The 17,967-nt window shown below is 40.8% G+C and overlaps 1 protein-coding gene across 1 annotated transcript; it reads right to left on the reverse strand.

Moving 5' to 3' along the window:
• Positions 1-622: 622 nt before the first annotated feature.
• Positions 623-17,495, reverse strand: ARL6IP5 (ADP ribosylation factor like GTPase 6 interacting protein 5). Its single transcript, XM_045529655.1, has 3 exons — positions 16,995-17,495; positions 2,893-3,110; positions 623-2,228 (listed from the first exon to the last, which is right to left on the reverse strand). The coding sequence occupies exons 1-3, from the start codon at positions 17,168-17,170 to the stop codon at positions 2,056-2,058; spliced, it is 567 nt and encodes a 188-aa protein (XP_045385611.1). The 5' UTR covers positions 17,171-17,495; the 3' UTR covers positions 623-2,055.
• Positions 17,496-17,967: the final 472 nt, after the last annotated feature.

Below are 17,967 nucleotides of genomic sequence, written 5' to 3' on the forward strand. Positions count from 1 at the left end.
TGCATTTGCTTGTATAGCCACAACATTAATGAAGTCCAAAATTTCAAAAAGTCTTGAAAGAGGATTTTAATCCTAGATGCACAAAAAAAAGAAGATCCAATTTCATAGTTTACTGCCTCAATACACAGGTTTTGTCAAGAGACGTGAAGCTGTTCATATTGTGCTTTTTCTATCCACCATCCCTACCCTAAACATCTCAGTGGAAGATTTTAACTTGTTTTTAAAATGTCATGATAATTTACAACATTTATATGTTTTTCCATTATTATCCTTCCAGAATTGACCACTGGCCGTTAGTAATTACAATGAGTAAGTATCTTTTTTATTCAAGTTGGGACTTTATCTGAATTTATTGCATTGAGTCAGTAGGATTCACCTTGCAGAAAATGGAAGGGCCTAAGCAGTGTATGAAATCCATGTCAGGTTTAAAAAAAAGGATCCCACTGAAACTCAATTTTATCCTGGCTGCAAATTAATAAGGCATTAAAGTTTTATTAAACAGTATTTGAACATACATCTAAGTACGTTTGCTGTATAGTAAGTATCTCCTCACCGTTTATGGGGTTATCACCGAGTTTTTCAGATATTTAACACAGATGTGCATTAAATAGTCTCACAAAAAAACCTTTAATAAATTTTATTCTTCATATTTGGGTAAGGGTACAGACTCTAGACCATGTCTGTGAAGTCACGGTGATATCACTGTGCTAAAAATGAAGGCTGTACTTTGGCTGAGAAATTAAGCAAGAAAAATCAGAAGGAGCATAAGCTGTTGCTTCTTATTCTAGGACATACAGAGTTCCTCAGCGAGTACATTGCAATTATCTTCACAATTCAATGCTGGGGAAACCTAAATGTGTTCTAGTTCATCTATGACATCACTCAACTGGCAGGCAAAACATTTTTATAACCTAATCCTAAAAACATGAGAAATAAAGGGACGAAAGTAACAACATATAAACTCATGCTATCTTAATTCTAATGTCTGCCTATAAAAGCATATGGTTGTAACAGTTGCTACCTACAATTTTTATGAACTGCAAAAGCCAGTGATCACTCCCATTTTCATTATCATTTTTAAGTCTTTTTGCTTGCTCATCTAAAGATGCTTTTCAGATTTTAAGAGAATCAACTATTATTATCCTCTTTGTGCCCCGAAGGAATTAAAATGCACATTCATTTCCTTCTTTCTAAATGTTCCAGTTAAAAATTAAACAATAAAAAAATGGGAAACATTATCTTGTACATTTTTTTTTCATTGTAACAAAAAATGTGCAATATAAATAGAACTCAAGTTTTGTTTTATTTTTTTGTCTGGTGGTTTTTTAACAAGTCTGTCAAGAATAATATAGGTTACATAGCTGTAACCTTCTTAAGGAAAATGACATTTAAGTTTGCAACAAATACCTGCTGGTGAAAACACATTACTAGCATTTCAAAAATTTACAAAAATTTAACAAAATATTCTAAACAGCTATCTTTTTATGTGTAAACAAAGTATAAACAACTGGTTTATCCAGTTTCCACTGCACATCAAACAGTCGGCAAAGTGAGAAAGATCATCTTTGATTTTAAAAGAGTAATAATAAAAACTAAACTAATTTATACCCCACATATTACAATCCTAAGGGATATTTTTGGAGGGGGATGCTGGAGGGGATTAGAAACAGGCTAACTCATGACATTACCTACTTTAACAACCTGTTCATTTACTCATTTTTTCCTACAAGATAACAGTATTGTTGCTGTAGAACCCACAATTCTTTTATTTTCTTTTATTACCCTAAAGAAATACGTATGATCCATTTCCCATTAGATTTCATAAACACACTTGAAACTTCAGACACAATAGGAGAGTGGTTTTCTTTCAGTTTCTGAGGCCTTCTCTCTGTAACATCAGAGATGTCAATACTTTGGCCTATACATACATGCTGCCATAGATAGTTGGGTGGTACGTGCACCTCCTATTTAAAAAATACAAGCAGAAAGTAGGTCTGGACAAGGGCAAACTGCAACTCAATTTCTGCTGCAACCCTATCACCAGATAAGCTAGGTTTATTCCTTCACTTTGCTGATATAGTCAGTGAATTTGCTGATGTTTTCTTCCTGCTGTTCTAGGGCATCCAGGACAATGCCCATGGGTGTCCTCTTCAATCCTATTCCTTCCATTTTATTCTCCAGCTTGTTCTTGAGGTTCCGGAGTCTCAACGAGGCATGGATAAACATCACTACAGAGAAGGGACACATGGTTAGTACCAAAACCACAATTCCCTTTTGCCACATTAATATCACACTGCCTCTCTTCACTTTTAGTAAACTGCCTCAGTTAGCTACAGCCCAATCTGCTTCTCTAATGGATTCACGTCTTCAAATAGATCCTTGGACTTTTATATAAAGCTCTTTGTCAAGTCATACGTAGTTTTCTTCGTGTTTGAAGGAAAATGTATTCAGCAGGAAGGACCATAATCTGGCGGCCACGCTCCTTCCTTCAGGTACTGACGACATCACCTCGCAGATGCTACTTAAATGTCATGAATTCAAAGTGAATCAATGTGATTCCAACCTACCTAGAAATTACCTAAGGTTTTCCAGAAGGAACTTTTGCTCAGTTCAGAGATTGTATTTTGTTCCCTCCAGAGAACAAACAAATACATATGCAGGAGGAATGTGGGTGAAATCCACTTTTAAAGTGCCTCCTAGAGTAACCCCATGTGATCTACACCAATGGTTTTCCAACTTCCAGGTACATCCAAATCAGCTGGAAAACCTGTTAAATAGGCAAATTCCTGGTCTCCACTACCCAGAATTCAGACTGTGAAGACTAATTCCCACTGGACAATTGCTCCTACGTTTTTTTATGAAGTAAGAAAAAGAAAACTCAGGTTCACTTACACAGCAAAGGAAAAGTGATGCCAAACACAAAGACCATGACTCCGCCAAACATGGATATAAGGAAATAGCTAGCCAACATGACCACCATGACGAACGCCGTGGGGTATCGCTTCTTCATCTGGCGGAGGATATCTTTATTGTGGGCTGCCCACACGAACCCTGTGAATACCAGCACCACCACAATTCCTCCAAGGATCATGTTGAAGGGGCTCAGAAACCTAAAACATGGGGGAAAAGAGGAGACCAGCTCAGCAATAGGAACAGCAAAAGGAGGAAGAAGAGGGAAAAAAGAAAGAGGAATAAAAACAACTATCATGTACTTACCAAGCACTTCATCTAAATTGCCTCATTTAATCTTCATAGCCTTACGAAGGATGTACTATTAACTCATTTCTCAAATGAAGACACTTAGGCACAGGGGTTAGAAAATGGTGGAACTAAAAATCACACCGCGGCAGTTTGACTCCCACCATACTAGTCAGCCAGTCTCATTAGGAGCCCACAATTTTGAAGACTAAAACTGGTTTTGGAGGGGTGGTGCTCAGCTTCCATACCTCCTGGGCTCTAGTACACAGCAGGTTGTATTTTCTTAGCTCTAAGGACTTATTTACATCCTCATAAAAGCTACCATGATAGATGAATGTAGGAGTAGAGGCTACACAATGGCCTCCATGGGCCAGATTCAGTCTGTAGTTGCATTTTTGTTTGGCCTGGACAGTGTTTTTAAAAACTTTTACTTGAATCCCCAGGTGCTAAAAAAAAAAAAAAAAAAAAAAAAAAAGATAAAACGGGATTTCTTGCCTTTCCTGGAACAAGAAAATCTGATAGGCCAGGCCCCGTGGCTCACAGCTGTAGTCCTAGCACTCTGAGAGGCCAAGATGGGAGGATGGCTTGAGCTCAGGAGTTCAAGACCAGCCTGAGCAAAGAGCGAGACCCCGTTTCTACTAAAAATAGAAAAATTAGCTGGGCATGGTGGTGTGTGCCTGTAGTCCTAGCTACTTGGGAGACTGAGGCAGGAGAATAGCTTGAGCCCAGGAATTTGACGTTGCTGTGAGCGAGGCTGATGCCACGGCACTCTAGCACCTAGGTGACAGAGCAAGACTTTGTCTCAAAAAAAAAAAAAAAAAAAAATCTGACAGTGCTATACCCACTTTCCCACCTGTCTACAGCTGCTGGAATGCCTTCCCTCACACACAGAACAAATACTCTCCATTTGGCCTCAGTCCCCACCACTCACTACTTCATTCCTGACACAGAGGCCCCAAGTGAGCTGCTATTAATCATTGCTTTTCTGCTAGCTGGCCTGAATTGCCCTCTTAGATAACCCACCTGCCCCATGGAGGCATCTGAGTTTATGACTCCTGGCATAGCTTTGAAAAAGTTAAAAATTTCTATTTTTTTATTTTTTTAAATTTATTTACGAATTCTCTTTATTTCCTTTTTTATTTCTTGTAACAGATATCAGGCAAGAAAAAAATTTCTACTAAAATGTATAAAATTAAATAATGGTAAAAGTAGTAGTACGTAATTTAAAACTAAACTCTACAGTAAGTAATAAATTGCTTATTTCATTCAAAACCCTTGCAAATACACCTTTCAAGCCAATAAATCCCTTCCTCACAATATAGTCTAAGGAAATAAAGATGCAAAGATTGAGCTGTAACAGTATTCATATTAGTGCTATTTATGATTACAAACTTTTAGAAACAACCTATATGGCCAAAAAAAAAAAAATCACTAGACTTTTGGTGTGTACAGTTATTTTGAAAAAGTTGAAGTACATTTAATAATAAGGGAAGACAATAATATATCGAGTGGGTAAAAGTAACTATATAATACATTAATACATTCTTTGTTAGGTGAATTTACCATATATGTTAGACAGCTCAGAAGTAGAAATTTCTATAATTAGTATATTATTTTGTAATCAGGAATAAAATGAACATATGAAAAAAGAAAATATAAAAATATAAAAGCAGCTGCTCTACAACCCACAACCCAGGCTTGGCACAGGCCAACTACAAGAGTCCGTCTCTACTTGTCCCATCACTCCAGTAACATTAATGGAACTTCAATTCAGGAACCACAGCACAGCTGTTCCTTCTCCAGCCCAAACTTTGGTTGGCTGCTCATTCCCCAGCTCCTCCTGTGTCCAGTCTGCACCACCTCAAGGTTCCCCAGCACCCAACACCCGCACTGTCTGCTCACCCTCCCTCCTGCTTCTCGATTATCTGGGTCTACTTGACCACTCTGCACTTTTCTTTCTTTCTTTTATCTGGGTTATGCTTTGTCTCCTGATATAACCCCAGAATTGGCCTGGGAAAGACAAAAATTTCCATATAGGCCTGGGGAAGGGAAGAATCGGACAGGGCAAAAACCAAATCCTCTTTAGCAGGTGACAGGGAGCCTGAATGAAGGAGCCCAGAAACTCTCACAGATTAATAAATCTCATTCCTAGCCCCAAAAAAGATTCTGAGAGAAATTATACCAAAAGACTGTACTAGTTAAACCAGGTAGTAGGATCAGGGGAGTTTATTTCCATCTGCTTATTTCTATTTTCATATTTTTTTCAATGGCCATGTATTACTTGAATAATAAAAAACCCTGGCATTTAAAAATGAACAAATGAACCTGGGGAAAGGTGCATGAAAGAAACAAACCCTTTTACAAAGCCTTAAATTTGACCTATAACCTACCCAAATGTTTAAGCTATAAAGAAAAGCAAAGATCAAAATTAACACAAAGAACTAGAATGGAAGGTTAAAATTTAAGGAAACTTCTTTGCATAAACTGCAAATAGGAGACTGTTGGTTGGCAGCAAAGTGTCAAAAGGTTCCTACTCAGTTCTTTCTAGAATATTTATTAAAATAATAATTCATGAAGTGAACCATATAATGAAATTCATGCCAACCTTTTCTATTTTCCTTTGGATGAGTAAAATAGATGTTTAGGTTGAATGTCTAAATAAAGCCCAAGACATAGAACAATGAAACATTCAGGCCGGACTCATGCAATTCCAAATTTGCTTTTCACCTGTTCCCGTTGCTCATGTTCAAGGGAAAAGAAGAGAGCAAGAAGTCCTATAGAACTGGTTTTAGCTTACAGCCAGCCTAGCCACAATCTATAATTAGAAAGTAACCAAGTTTCCAAGCTGGAAAAAACTAACAAAGTTACTTGGAGCAGAAATTATTTTCTTTCACATTCTGATTACATGCAATTGCATTCTGAAAAATGGTAAAATGTGCACCACTCCAATGTCCACCTGCACTTAGAGAAGAGTAACACACACACACACACACACACACACACACACACACACACACACACACACACACACACACACGAGATTCATTTCATTTTTCAGTGAGTGCAGGAAATTGAGAGCCAGTTCTTGTCTGAGATGCTTTTAGCCAACAGTTGGGCTGTTAGTCACAACAGTCACGTCAAACCCCAAGAACCTTTAGGACAAAACTTTCTATAAATACGCTGCCCATATTTCATGTGGACAACTAACTGCCACTGGGCTCTGCAGGGTGGAGTTTCATTTACCGAGAGTCCTTGAATAAGAAAGAGGGAGGAGGAGAGGGAGGAAGGGAGGAGGAGAGGGAGGAAGGGAGAAGAAAATAGAGGCAAGCAGAGGAGAGAAAGAGAAAGAGAAACAGAACATGTGATTTTCTGTCACATATATAGAGGTAGATATAGGATCGTGTTTTGCATCTCAAAAACATTAAATATGTTTTTCTATAGTGAGATAATTACATATTACTCTATTTCAATAAATAATAATTTCCTATAATAGTTAGAAATTTTAGTGCAATCCTTTATAGTTGTAAAAAGGTTTAGAATCCCATCCCAGAATTTTTGCAATAGTCTTCAAAGATGACTCGGTCTGGTCCCATTATACAGATGAAGAAACTGAGGCCCAGATAAGTGAAGAAATAAATTCAAAGGAATCCAGGGGAGAAATGAGAAAGAAGGATGCCCGTTGTGACAATACACAATATATAACCCATTCTGTGCTGTTAACTGGCTTCAGGGATTTCCCCGCACCATTTTGATAACCCTATTCTTGCAGTTAGGGTAAGCAACTAAGGATCACCCTGGGAAACACCTGAGGACTCTCATTTCTCTCTGAAGGAAGGTGGCTATTAGTGGGTGTGGACACATGTTCTAAACTTGCCAACATGATTCAGCTAGCTGTAGCTATAGTTTTACCACAAGTTGTGAAAGGAGAAAAAAATCTTGGCCAATCACAGAATTTTAGAGGTAGCCCATCTTAATAGTCCATCTCATTTTACATATAAACAAGCTAAGGAATCATAATAAATGTGTCCAAGGCCCCCAGTTGCAGAGTTGGCAATAAAAGTTGACCACACAAGAAATCTTCAGATCAACTCCAGGGCACATTTGGTAACTTCTGCCATGCTGCAATGCCAATGAGAACCAAACAGGCAGCAAAATATTTCCTGAGCCATAGAGGCAGTTTTGCACTGAGTTCCAATTTTCTAAACGAAAAAGCTATTTTTGAAGTGTGGTTCCTGAGAAAGGCTGACTCACTGAGAAAGGGGGAACCGTTTACTCACAGTGGACTTATCTAAATTGGTGATGTCCTTCTGTGGTCCTCAGCCAGCCAGAGGGATCACTGCAAATATGAATCCACCCATCCATTTTCCTGTTTCTCATTGCTCTTAGAACAAAAACAGAATTCTTTACACATTCTACAAGGCCTCACAGGGCCTGGCCCCTGCCTACCTCTGCAGTCAGGGCCACTGTATACAGTTGTGTGGTTTGTACCAGGGACAAGGGGTCCTGGAATCCAGGCCATACTCCACTTGCCAAGCCCAAAATTTGGCTGAGGCCACATCCACTAGGAGAATAAGGGGTGCTTTTAGCAATTACCCTTTAGTAATCATCCACTAGGGGAGTTAAGGGACCCCTAAGGGCCAGCAGCAGCCCTGCCTGCCAATTTTCTCATACCATGTCCTGCTTCCGTGTTCCATCCACTTGGGCTCTGTCTATCCCCAGAACTCAGCCTGCCTCCTGGCCATGTCCAGGCCAGTGCACAAGCTGTCCTCTCTGCCTGATGCACACCACCCTCTTGCAAGTCTCAGCTCAGCCAGCCTTTCCTCGCTCTCTCTGCCCGGGTCAGAGCACTATACACCTCTTCTTTATAGCATGTATGACCGTGACAGTCTTACATTTATTTAAATGGAGATTGGAAGAATGTTTCTGGCCCCTACTAGAGATTAGGCTCCGTGAGGGCACAGATACATTTTATCCCCAGCACCCAGCACAGTGCCTGGCACAGAATAGGTATTCGATAAATATGTGTTAAAAGAAAGAAAAAAGGTAAGTTAGAATTTAGCACATTTTTGTATTATTTAAATACACTCAGCAACTTTCTATGGCCATGAGTTAAGTGACATGACATTTACCATGAACAAACCACTGGTATTCTCACCATACACTAAATATTACTAGGAGTGTAGTCCCAAGTAGTCTTGTTCCTTCACAGAACTGTGATAAAAGGGACAAATGAAAAAGCAAAAGTGGGAAAAATCATCTACATTTCTATACAAACATAAGGGACAATTATTATGAATGGATGAAGCAAAAGGGCACACTGGCTTGCTGGAAGGAGGAACCTTCGTAGTTTTTGTCGCTAGCACACCATCAAACTAAACACTCCAAACGATCCACTATCTTTGTAGCAGTTAGCATGTTAAAAGTATTCAGAGTAAGACATACCTTATGGACCTCCATGTTTTCTTTTGTATTTATCAATTGCTTATTTTATTTTTAATAAGCAACAGGTTGGACGTGAGTTAGAAACCATATATCTGACACTACCCACAGTGCTGGAGCTTCAAGTAATAGTCTGCATACAAAGCTCTGATCAGACTGCCACAAATCCTTTTTTAACTTTTTATTACGGAAAATTTCTAATATATACAAAGGTAAAGAGAATAATATAAGAAACCCTCATGTATACTCATCACTGCCTTCAATAATTAGCAACCCGTGGTTACTCTTACAACCAATAATTTTGTTTTGGAACTAAAGTGGTAAGACTTTTTACAAACTGTTCTTCCTGAATGCTTTTAGTAGATTAAATTAAAAAAAAAAAAGCTACTAAGAATTGTCACATGGCAAGTTCTTACAGAGCTGTGGCAACCCTCAGACAGGATTGGACAAATGCTAATGAGCTTAGTGATACACAGATTCCCTACCCACAAAAGTTTTCGGTCTATTTACCTCTCACTACTACCCAATTTCTGCATTCTTTTTTCTTCCTCTGAGACAATGAGAAGCTACACCGATGGGATATGAAGCAGATTAGTAGAAACAGGGCTTTCCGCCTTCCAGGTGTTTCCATTAGCAAATAAATGCTTAATGGAGGGAAGGCCAGGAAATCCTATCTATTTATGGCAAATGATTGCAGAATGGGAGTCAGGTTTTGTCTAAGATCATAGGCCTTGAAAGCATTCTCTCAAACAGGAAGCCAAACTCACTGACAGAGACAGAGGAGGGTGTTAAGGGTAAGTTTTCTGAAGCTGAGTGAGAAAAGATAGAATTCATTTGTCCAAAAGAAAATTTTTTTTAAATTGTCCAATATTGTTACTCAATTAGGCATTAAGTCAGTAGGTCAAGAACTGGATCTTGATCTTTTAGAATCAGATTTCCTGTACAGGGCTCTCTGCCCCTAAGTTAATTGAGAGCTTCTCCCTTCTAAGAGAAGGGGCCGAGAATCTAAAATACACTCATTTATTTGCACACTCACCTAGAATCATTGCAAATTCTTACCTCGGGAAAGGAAACAAAAACCACAAATCAAAAGCTACAATATCAGGGAACATTGAAAAAAAAAAAAAGTGGGAATGGGGAGAAGTCAAGAACAAGATTACATAAATAGTGTCAGGTGATTTAATGAAAGACAATTCTTATTAGATGAAGAATCTTCAGATTAAAATTTTATTGTGTGTTGATAGACCTCTTAAAGTTCGGTACTGAGAAGAAACACATAACCCATCAGAGGAAGACAGATGCCAGCCTCCTGTGCAGATAAAGTGGTATGGGAGAGAAGGAAGAGGTTAATTCTGGAAGGATTTGGGAAGGCTGGGTGGAGCTGCACTCCTGATTGTGTCCTCAGGGCTAGACAGCATCTGACACATGGCAGGTACTCAGTATTTGTTCAACTGAGTAGAAGGCATCTGAGCTGCAAGTGAAGATAAGTAAACTTTAATAACTCTTTCTCCTACCCACATACTCAATATCTTCCCTATTCCCAACACCTAAGAGTTTTGGAATTTGAAATCATAATGTACAGAGTAGATCAGGTAAGTCAAGTGGAAAAGGATGTGTGTTAATGTAGGCATGCATTTCTGTAAGCTGACTATACTTGTATAAAAATTATCATGTGTTCAGTATACATCTTGCTGCCCCTCTAGAATATAAACTCGATGAAGGCAGGAATCATAGGTGTCTTATTCTCCATTGTATCTCCTAGCACAGTATCTGGGAAGTTGGTTAAGTGTTTCATACTCTCTGTTGAGTGAATGAATGAAGCAACACAAATAACAGTAATATTGTAGAACGGGTGTTGAAGCTGAGTAATCTCAAAAACATTTCCACTAGCTTTAGCATAAACAGACTGCAATTCATTCTATCTGCGACTGTTTTAATATATTCCCATCCAGAGCATCCCAGGGCTGTTGTATCCTTTTTCTCTCCACCAACTAGAAACTTGCTTCTTCATCCTTGCAGTATTTAAAGGTGCAAATAACATAAACATTTCATAATACCAGATGCTGGTAGCCATAGGCCTAGAACATATTATGGAACTACACTCATTTTGAAAAGATTACAATAATGTTCTTTTCAAACTTAGAATTACCAGCCTTCCAAAAATGCATTACCATCTCTAGCAACCAAAAGCATAAAGTGGTAGACATAGATTTCACCCTCCTGACACCCCCACAGGCCAAATTATTAGGCTGCATTGTGAAGAGTTACTTTAGCCAAGAAAACATAGCTTCATTCATTCAGCAGCTACATTGTTCTGTCTAAAAGGAGAGGCATAAATATGTACACATGAACCTAAATGCACCTCTCTGGCTGGAGAAGCAGCTGAGGCATTGATATGTTGTAAATTCTGTATGTGGTTGGTGATTCTGAAGCCACACAGAAAATATACTATAATGGCAGGAAGGAATTTTGAGAATAAGTCAGGCATAATAAGACAAATGTTGTAAGAGTCAGGTATTCAGTTGAATTTGGTTAACAAGCTCTTTAAAAACTTTGCAATATAATTTAATGGAAAAATTATTTCACTTCCTATCAATAAATCAAGCTATCATTAGCAGCTTTGGTTCTAATTAGCCACATGACCTGAAGCCTTTTTATTTCCAAAAGTTAGGGAGTTCAATAGGGTCAATGGTTCAACTTCACACTGAGGGTATGTACCACAATCACTTGGGGAGTCAGAGAAAAAAACAAATGATATCGGGACCCAACCAACAGCTATACATTTAGAATTTCTGAAGGTGACACCTGGACATATAGGTATATTTATTTAAATTTTGTCAGTGTTTCTTTTGAGGCAGACCAGTCCAGCACCTCTCAGATTTTCATGTGTCTATGAATCATCTGAGACTCTTGTTAACATGTAGATTCTAACCCAGTAAGTCTGAAAAGGCCTGTGATTTTTCATTTCTGACAAGCTCCCAGGTGCTGTTCATGGCCCACACTTTGAACAGATTTCTCCAGCTCAAATCTTTTGACATTGTATTAAGTGCACAGAAATTCTCATCTACACCTAGAATGTATCACACACTTAGTACTTAAATTGCAAGTGCAATTAGGTGTTGCCTTTGCTTTTCACTTTGAAAACCAAGGCATAGACTTTTATTGCTGTGCGTGATGTGAAAAGAATATCTTAATGCCCATGTGTCTCATGTCAAGGACGGAGAAGGTAAGTCATGGCTGCTTCAATCTTAGATATTTTTCCTTCTTGATTTGAATTTTAAAGGACCCAAAGCCATTTCCAGCAAAACACACCTTCCCTAGTTCATGCTATTCCTTTTAAGTCATTCAAGCTCTTCTGAAGTCATACCTGAATCTCAAAAAGAAACTCAAGCCTTCAGAGGGAGCAAAGCTCTATAAGAAATACCAGTTTGCAGCCAGGCATGGTGGCTCATGTCTGTAATCCTAGCACTCTGGGAGGCCGAGGCAGGAGGATCGTTTGAGCTCAGGAGTTCGAGACCAGCCTGAGCAAGAGCGAGACCCCGTCTCTACTAAAAATAGAAAGAAATTAGCTGGACAACTAAAAATACATAGAAAAAAATTAGCCGGGCATGGTGGCACCTGCCTGTAGTCCCAGCTACTGGGGAGGCTGAGGCAGAGGGATTGCTTGAGCCCAGGAGTTTGAGGTTGCTGTGAGCCAGGCTAATGCCATGGCACTCTAGCCTGGGCGACAGAGTGAGACTCTGTCTCAAAAAAATAAAATAAAATAAAATATAAAGAAATACCAGTTGCAATTATGACAATACCACTAAAGTATAGCTATCATCTCATACTTCTAAGAGAATATACAAGTTGTCAGGGTTTTAAATATGACTGTTACCTAGGATTTAATGTAATAATAACAGCAGCTAATGTTTGAGTGTTATCATTTTCTAGGCCTTCATATACTTCATATCAGTCAAGTCCCTTAATTCCTATTTTATAGCTGTTGAACTCCAGAGCAAGTGAACTTTTGAGCAGAAAGCTACTAAATGCAAATGCTAGAATTCTATCAGAAACTAAAAAAGACTGAGTCTGTGGAACCAGTAGAGTCCTCTAGGCAGACTAATAAAAGGATGATAGCATAACAAATTTAATAAGTTCAGGATAATGATCAAAGCTGTGTAAAGTTTCAATTCCACTCCATTCTTATGTTGGAAAGGTCAGGAGAAAAGAGCTAAAGTCAACCTGCTTTGCTATATAATTGTCAAGAATTCTGTTTTTCCAACTTGTTATGAAGCAACTTGCATTTAGTGAATGGCGATATTGAAGAGTTATCATGATTTTCTTGGTGGTAGAGCAGTGGTTCTCTACATTGATCATGACTGGGAAGAAGTACTACTGGTATCTAGTGAGTAGAGGGCAAGGATGGTAGCTAAACACCCTACACTGCACAGGACAGCACCCGCGGCAAAGAATTGTACAGTCCAAAATGTCAATAGCACTGAGGTTGAGAAACCTTGCAGTAGAGTATTTCACCAAGATTTTACAAGGACAACACGAATTTGTGAAGGGTCTGAATTATAACCTTTTTAAGTTAAATGTTTACACTGGTATAGTAATCCTAATCAACGCGTAGCATAGTGCCTTCAGCAATGACCCAGCTAGAATCATTTTAAAGCATGTGTATTTGTAGCTATATGCTGGCAAGCTGCTATAAGCTTCAAAATAATGTGTTCTGTTCAGTAGGTTATAAGTTGCCCTGTGGTCGTGCTGAAACCTGACTTTCACTTACTGACTCTTTGCACTCACCAACTAAGTATCTGCTGTATACCAGTCCTCTGGGACACAAAGAATAAAAATTACAATAACAATAGAAACAAGAAAAGGAAAAAATAATCACAAACAAAACCTACAGTCTCTGGCCTCAAGGAGTCTTCAGTCCAGAATGGAGACAAGTCAGTGATTCAAAAGCCCACGGGGTAAGTAACAGGAATGATCTGGGCACAGGTGCAGGACCCAATTAACACAAGGGAGTGAGGGACAAAGAGAGAATGTTTCCTCAAGGAGGTGGTACCAAAGCTGAGTCTTACAGGAGAAGCAGGAGTAGGTGAAGAATTTGGGGACTGGGATTTGGGTGGATAGCATCACTCACATAAAGATGGTGTCTGTGTTTCTCAGTAATCTTTTTAATAACACCAACAATGATTAAAATAATAAGCAACTCTTATGAAGCAAAAACTAGGAGGCTGGCACTGTGCTAATAGCCTTGCCTATATGAACTTGGTTAATCTTCACAGAAGCCCTGTGACCATGACATAGGTACTATAAATAGTCTCATATTACGGAAGAGGAAGCTGAGGCACAGGGTGGTTCAAGTGACTTGCCCAAGGTCACACAGCTAGTGACTGGCAGTTGGGATTCAAACTCATTTAATCTGGCTCTAGTGGCTAGATTCTTAACCAATACCACGTACAACTTGAAGAGCTGGAAGACATGAAAACTATCTTTAAGAAGGGCTGTTAGCTAAGAGATTTAGCCAGAATTAATGTAAGAGGCATAGTGGATAGACTGAGTAGAAGCTCAGTACATCTGAGAAGCATGGTAAACCATGCTTCTTGGATGAAGACCAAACTTCTAACCGTGGATTACCAAGCTCTGTCTATTTAGGACCTCTAACACAGATTTATCTCTATCCCAAACCCTCTTAATCTCCAACTTGGTATAGGCAGTCCTTTCCAGTATTTCTGGATCTAAATTATGTCTGCTATGGTCTTCCCTCTCCCTTCCTGCAATCTTGAAGAGCAAGCACTCTCTATCCTCACGCAAGCCAGCTTTCAACAAGGAGAGCTGAGGCTAGAGCCCTCCAACAATGTCCTTTAGTTGCTTCCTTATCAGCAGGGGGTGGAACCATTGAAGAACACTCTTTAAACACAGTCCCTTCCCCAGGTAATATCCAGGCCGCATTTTCACATACACTTTACCAAGATAAGTGAGAAACTACCCTGAGCCAAGAGGGGATCTAGATAAACAGCCTCCAGCACTACTTTGAACCACCCATCTACTGGCACCACCAAAAGTGGATAGTTCTGTTTAGAATGAAAAATGTTCCACAATCAACTAAGCTCTGAGACTTTGAGCAAGTCATTAACCTCTCTGAGCCTCAGGTTTAACACACTGACTGCCACACTAGAAAAAAAATACTCAATGAATGCTTATTTTTATCATCATTAAATTATAAAGAACGAAAAGAGAGCAATTTGTAGCGAAAACTACAGACTGTGTTTGCAGATACATTGAACACAGTTGAAGGTTATATACCAAGCTTTCACTGGAGTATGAAGGAAATTTCACATGTTGTACACATGTAATTTTGAAAACAACTTTTACTGGCCTATATCTTCTGTATTAATAAGTTTTTAAAAATAAGAATCATTTTTTTAAAAACTTCATGGCTACTTTTTGCTTTTTCCTTTAAAAATTTCACAATCAACATCTGTTTGAAAAGAGAGGGCTAACACCCCTAAACTACCTGAGTTAGTGGTGTAAGATACCATATTCAGGGAACTATATTTAGTCAAGGGGCTAGGCCTTGGGACCTCACAGTGAAAAATGGATTCCATCAAGCCAGCAGGGACTTGTGTCTGGTCTGAGCAGTGCACCTCTTGGAAAAAAAAAATAACTTTTTCCTATACATTTGATTGGTCTACATCAAACCTTGCCCATATCTAAGTTTTTGTAGTTATATCGAGAAAACACCCCCTTAACTGGATCACCAGATAAGATGTCCTCCTGCTTCTGCTTCTTTGCAAAGAGAAAGAAAAGGAAAAAAAAGAAAGTGAAACAATGGATACAAACCTATTTACTATTTATTTTGTTTTAAAGAAATTTTTTAGCATTTCAGGAAAGAAGCCTCAAGCACAGAGCTAGGGGCAGGTTCAGAGGCAGCTGCCTCAGGCCTCGACTGGCCTTACCCTGACTAATGGTACATTGACCGCCACTCTAGTGCGGAATCCGCTCAGAGCCAGTGCCTTTCATACGCCAAGCCATTCCCAGAGTCTGCCATTCCTTAAGCAACGCAGAATGAGGGTCTGTGTTACTACTGTCCACAGTGACAGTCCTACACGTGGGCTTCCACTTCCGCGTGGGGGTGACTGCTATGAACCACACCCAGAAATTGTGAACTCGCCCCTTCTCCTCTGTGCTGTGTATTTGCTCCTCTAGCTTCTCAACAACTGCCACGCGCCCCTGGGCCAGAATTCAAGTCTGATTCATCTTGGTGTGTGCCAAGCTTGGCATGGGGCCTGGCACAGAGAGGCTGCTCAATAAATACGCCAACTAACAGCAAGGCGGCTTAAGAAACCACCCTATTCACCCTTTCCCACACCCTCCAAGTTTGAATTTCTCCTTTTTCTCCCCAGCCAGCCGGCTCTTTCCCTCTGTGTTTGTTCTGAAATAGGAATGTCACACACTGCTTTAAGTCCTTTATGAAGCCTGAGGGTGGCTTTTCCTGTAAAGATGTGTAGGAGACCATCAGCAAGATGGAGAATATTACCACCCATCCTGCAAAAGTGATACGAGCATTTCTTAACGGGTGAACCACAAGGAAAGGTGGTTTCCAGGGAAGCAGGTGTGTGTGTGCGTGTGTGTGCAATCTGAATTAACACACGATACTTTTTAAGTACCAGGTATTGAAAAGGCCTTCAGATACACGGAAACCCTAGGCGAGGGAATGAAGATAGAGAAGGTGACCGCGCCTGGCAACTGCTGGAAGAAAGAGCCAGAGGGCCCTGTTCTCAGAGTCATGGCAGCCTTCACCTCACACCGGGCGATGCGCCACCAGGGGACACCCACCCTCTTGCTTCCAAGCTCCGTTTTCCTGTACAGTGTGGCAGGCGCTAGGCAGCGAGACCCACAAAGCGCCTGGCCACTTAGGTGCCCTTTTACAACAGCAGCCCGGATCCACACCCTGTCGCTTCAGCCAGCCCCAGGCTAGGGTTACACCACTTTTCTCTTTCTTGTTTCTTTTTCTCTAAAAGACGAGGGCTCCACAAATATCTCCCCAGCGAGAGCCTGATCCGGGCACACAGGGGGAAAAAAAAGTCATTTTCCTTCCCCAAGGTTGGCAAAATTTTCCCCATCCCCCTGCCCCTCGGGGCCCCCTCGGGTCTCAGCCCCCGGCGCGGACACAGAAAGGGGACCGACCCCAGATCACTGCGGCCTCGCCCTGCGAGCAAGTTTCCCCCGGCCTGGCCGCTCGCTGGATCGCCAGGGCCGGCGCTGGGCGCGGACAGACGCTCCTCCGCGTCCCGGGACCCTGCGCCTCGAGCCCCCCGCGCGCGCGCCCCGGATCGGTGCCCCGGGTGGGGGTCCTCACTTACCCCACGACGGAAATCATCATGGCAGCCACCACCAGGTAGTTGGTCTGGTAATAGAGCAGGTTGCTCACCACGCGGTTGTTCCATTTGGAAATGTCCCTGAAGTCTGGCCGGGCGAAGCGGTCAGAGCCCGGGAAGAAATCGTCCCAGGCGCGGAGCGGGGCGATATTCACGTCCATGTTCTCCGCTCGGCGTTCTTCGCCTCCGGAATCCCGCGGCGGCGGCGGCGGCAACCGATCGGCTGAGCCGGGTTAAAGAGCTGACAGCGGCTCCGTCTCGATCGGCTTTGCGGTTGGCAGGCAGCAGAGCCACAGAAATTGAGAGCGGGCGGGCGTATTCGCTCTTCTTGATTGGCTCCAAGTGGTTACAGGAAAACAGGGGCCCCGCGACAGAGCAAGGGACCGAGTGCAGAATAGAGATGAAATGACCGAAAGCAACCAGCGGAAATCCCGCGTCTGAAGCGAGGTGGTAATGCCTTCCTGACAGTCCAAATACCAACTGCCCCCTTTGAAATACCTTTTTGGAGTGTTTAACCTAGTGTTTTCTCTCTGCTTTAAAAGAAAAATTTTGGCAGCTGTTCAGATGCCAATCTAAGTGAAATGGAACGGAAGACGACTCTAGTGTAACTGGAAGAGGTGGTTTTGAAAACTAAGTATTACCAACCTTTACACATCTGAATGCAATTCTCATGTTTTCTTTGCTTCACCATGAGTCACTCTGTGTGAAATGAGATTGGCAAAAATGGCAGAGAAGGCCACGCAGAACAGAAGGGCTGGTTTGTTTTTTCAATTTTCTTCTTTGTTCTCCATCTCTATTCTCTTGGGGCAAAACTGTTGAGCTGTGCCCTTCTGATAAAGAGATAAAGCGATAAAGTAGGCCCTCAGGTCACTGCAGCTCTGAGCTGGGCATGTTCTTTACATTTTAAAGCAAACAACTGTCTGCAGTGAACTAATTGTTCTGCACCTAGTATTTTTGA

The sequence above is a fragment of the Lemur catta genome, chromosome 18, assembly GCF_020740605.2.
Source record: "Lemur catta isolate mLemCat1 chromosome 18, mLemCat1.pri, whole genome shotgun sequence".
NCBI lineage: Eukaryota > Metazoa > Chordata > Mammalia > Primates > Lemuridae > Lemur > Lemur catta.

Bases quoted from the DNA above. Each gene is read 5' to 3' on its own strand.
- ARL6IP5 (XM_045529655.1), bottom strand. From the start codon at position 17,170: ATGGACGTGAATATCGCCCCGCTCCGCGCCTGGGACGATTTCTTCCCG. The intron at 3,111-16,994 runs GTAAGTGAGGAC...CCCATGTTTTAG, and splicing joins ATGATGATTTCCGTCGTGGG to GTTTCTGAGCCCCTTCAACA. The intron at 2,229-2,892 runs GTAAGTGAACCT...CCTTCTCTGTAG, and splicing joins CATCACTTTTCCTTTGCTGT to TGATGTTTATCCATGCCTCG.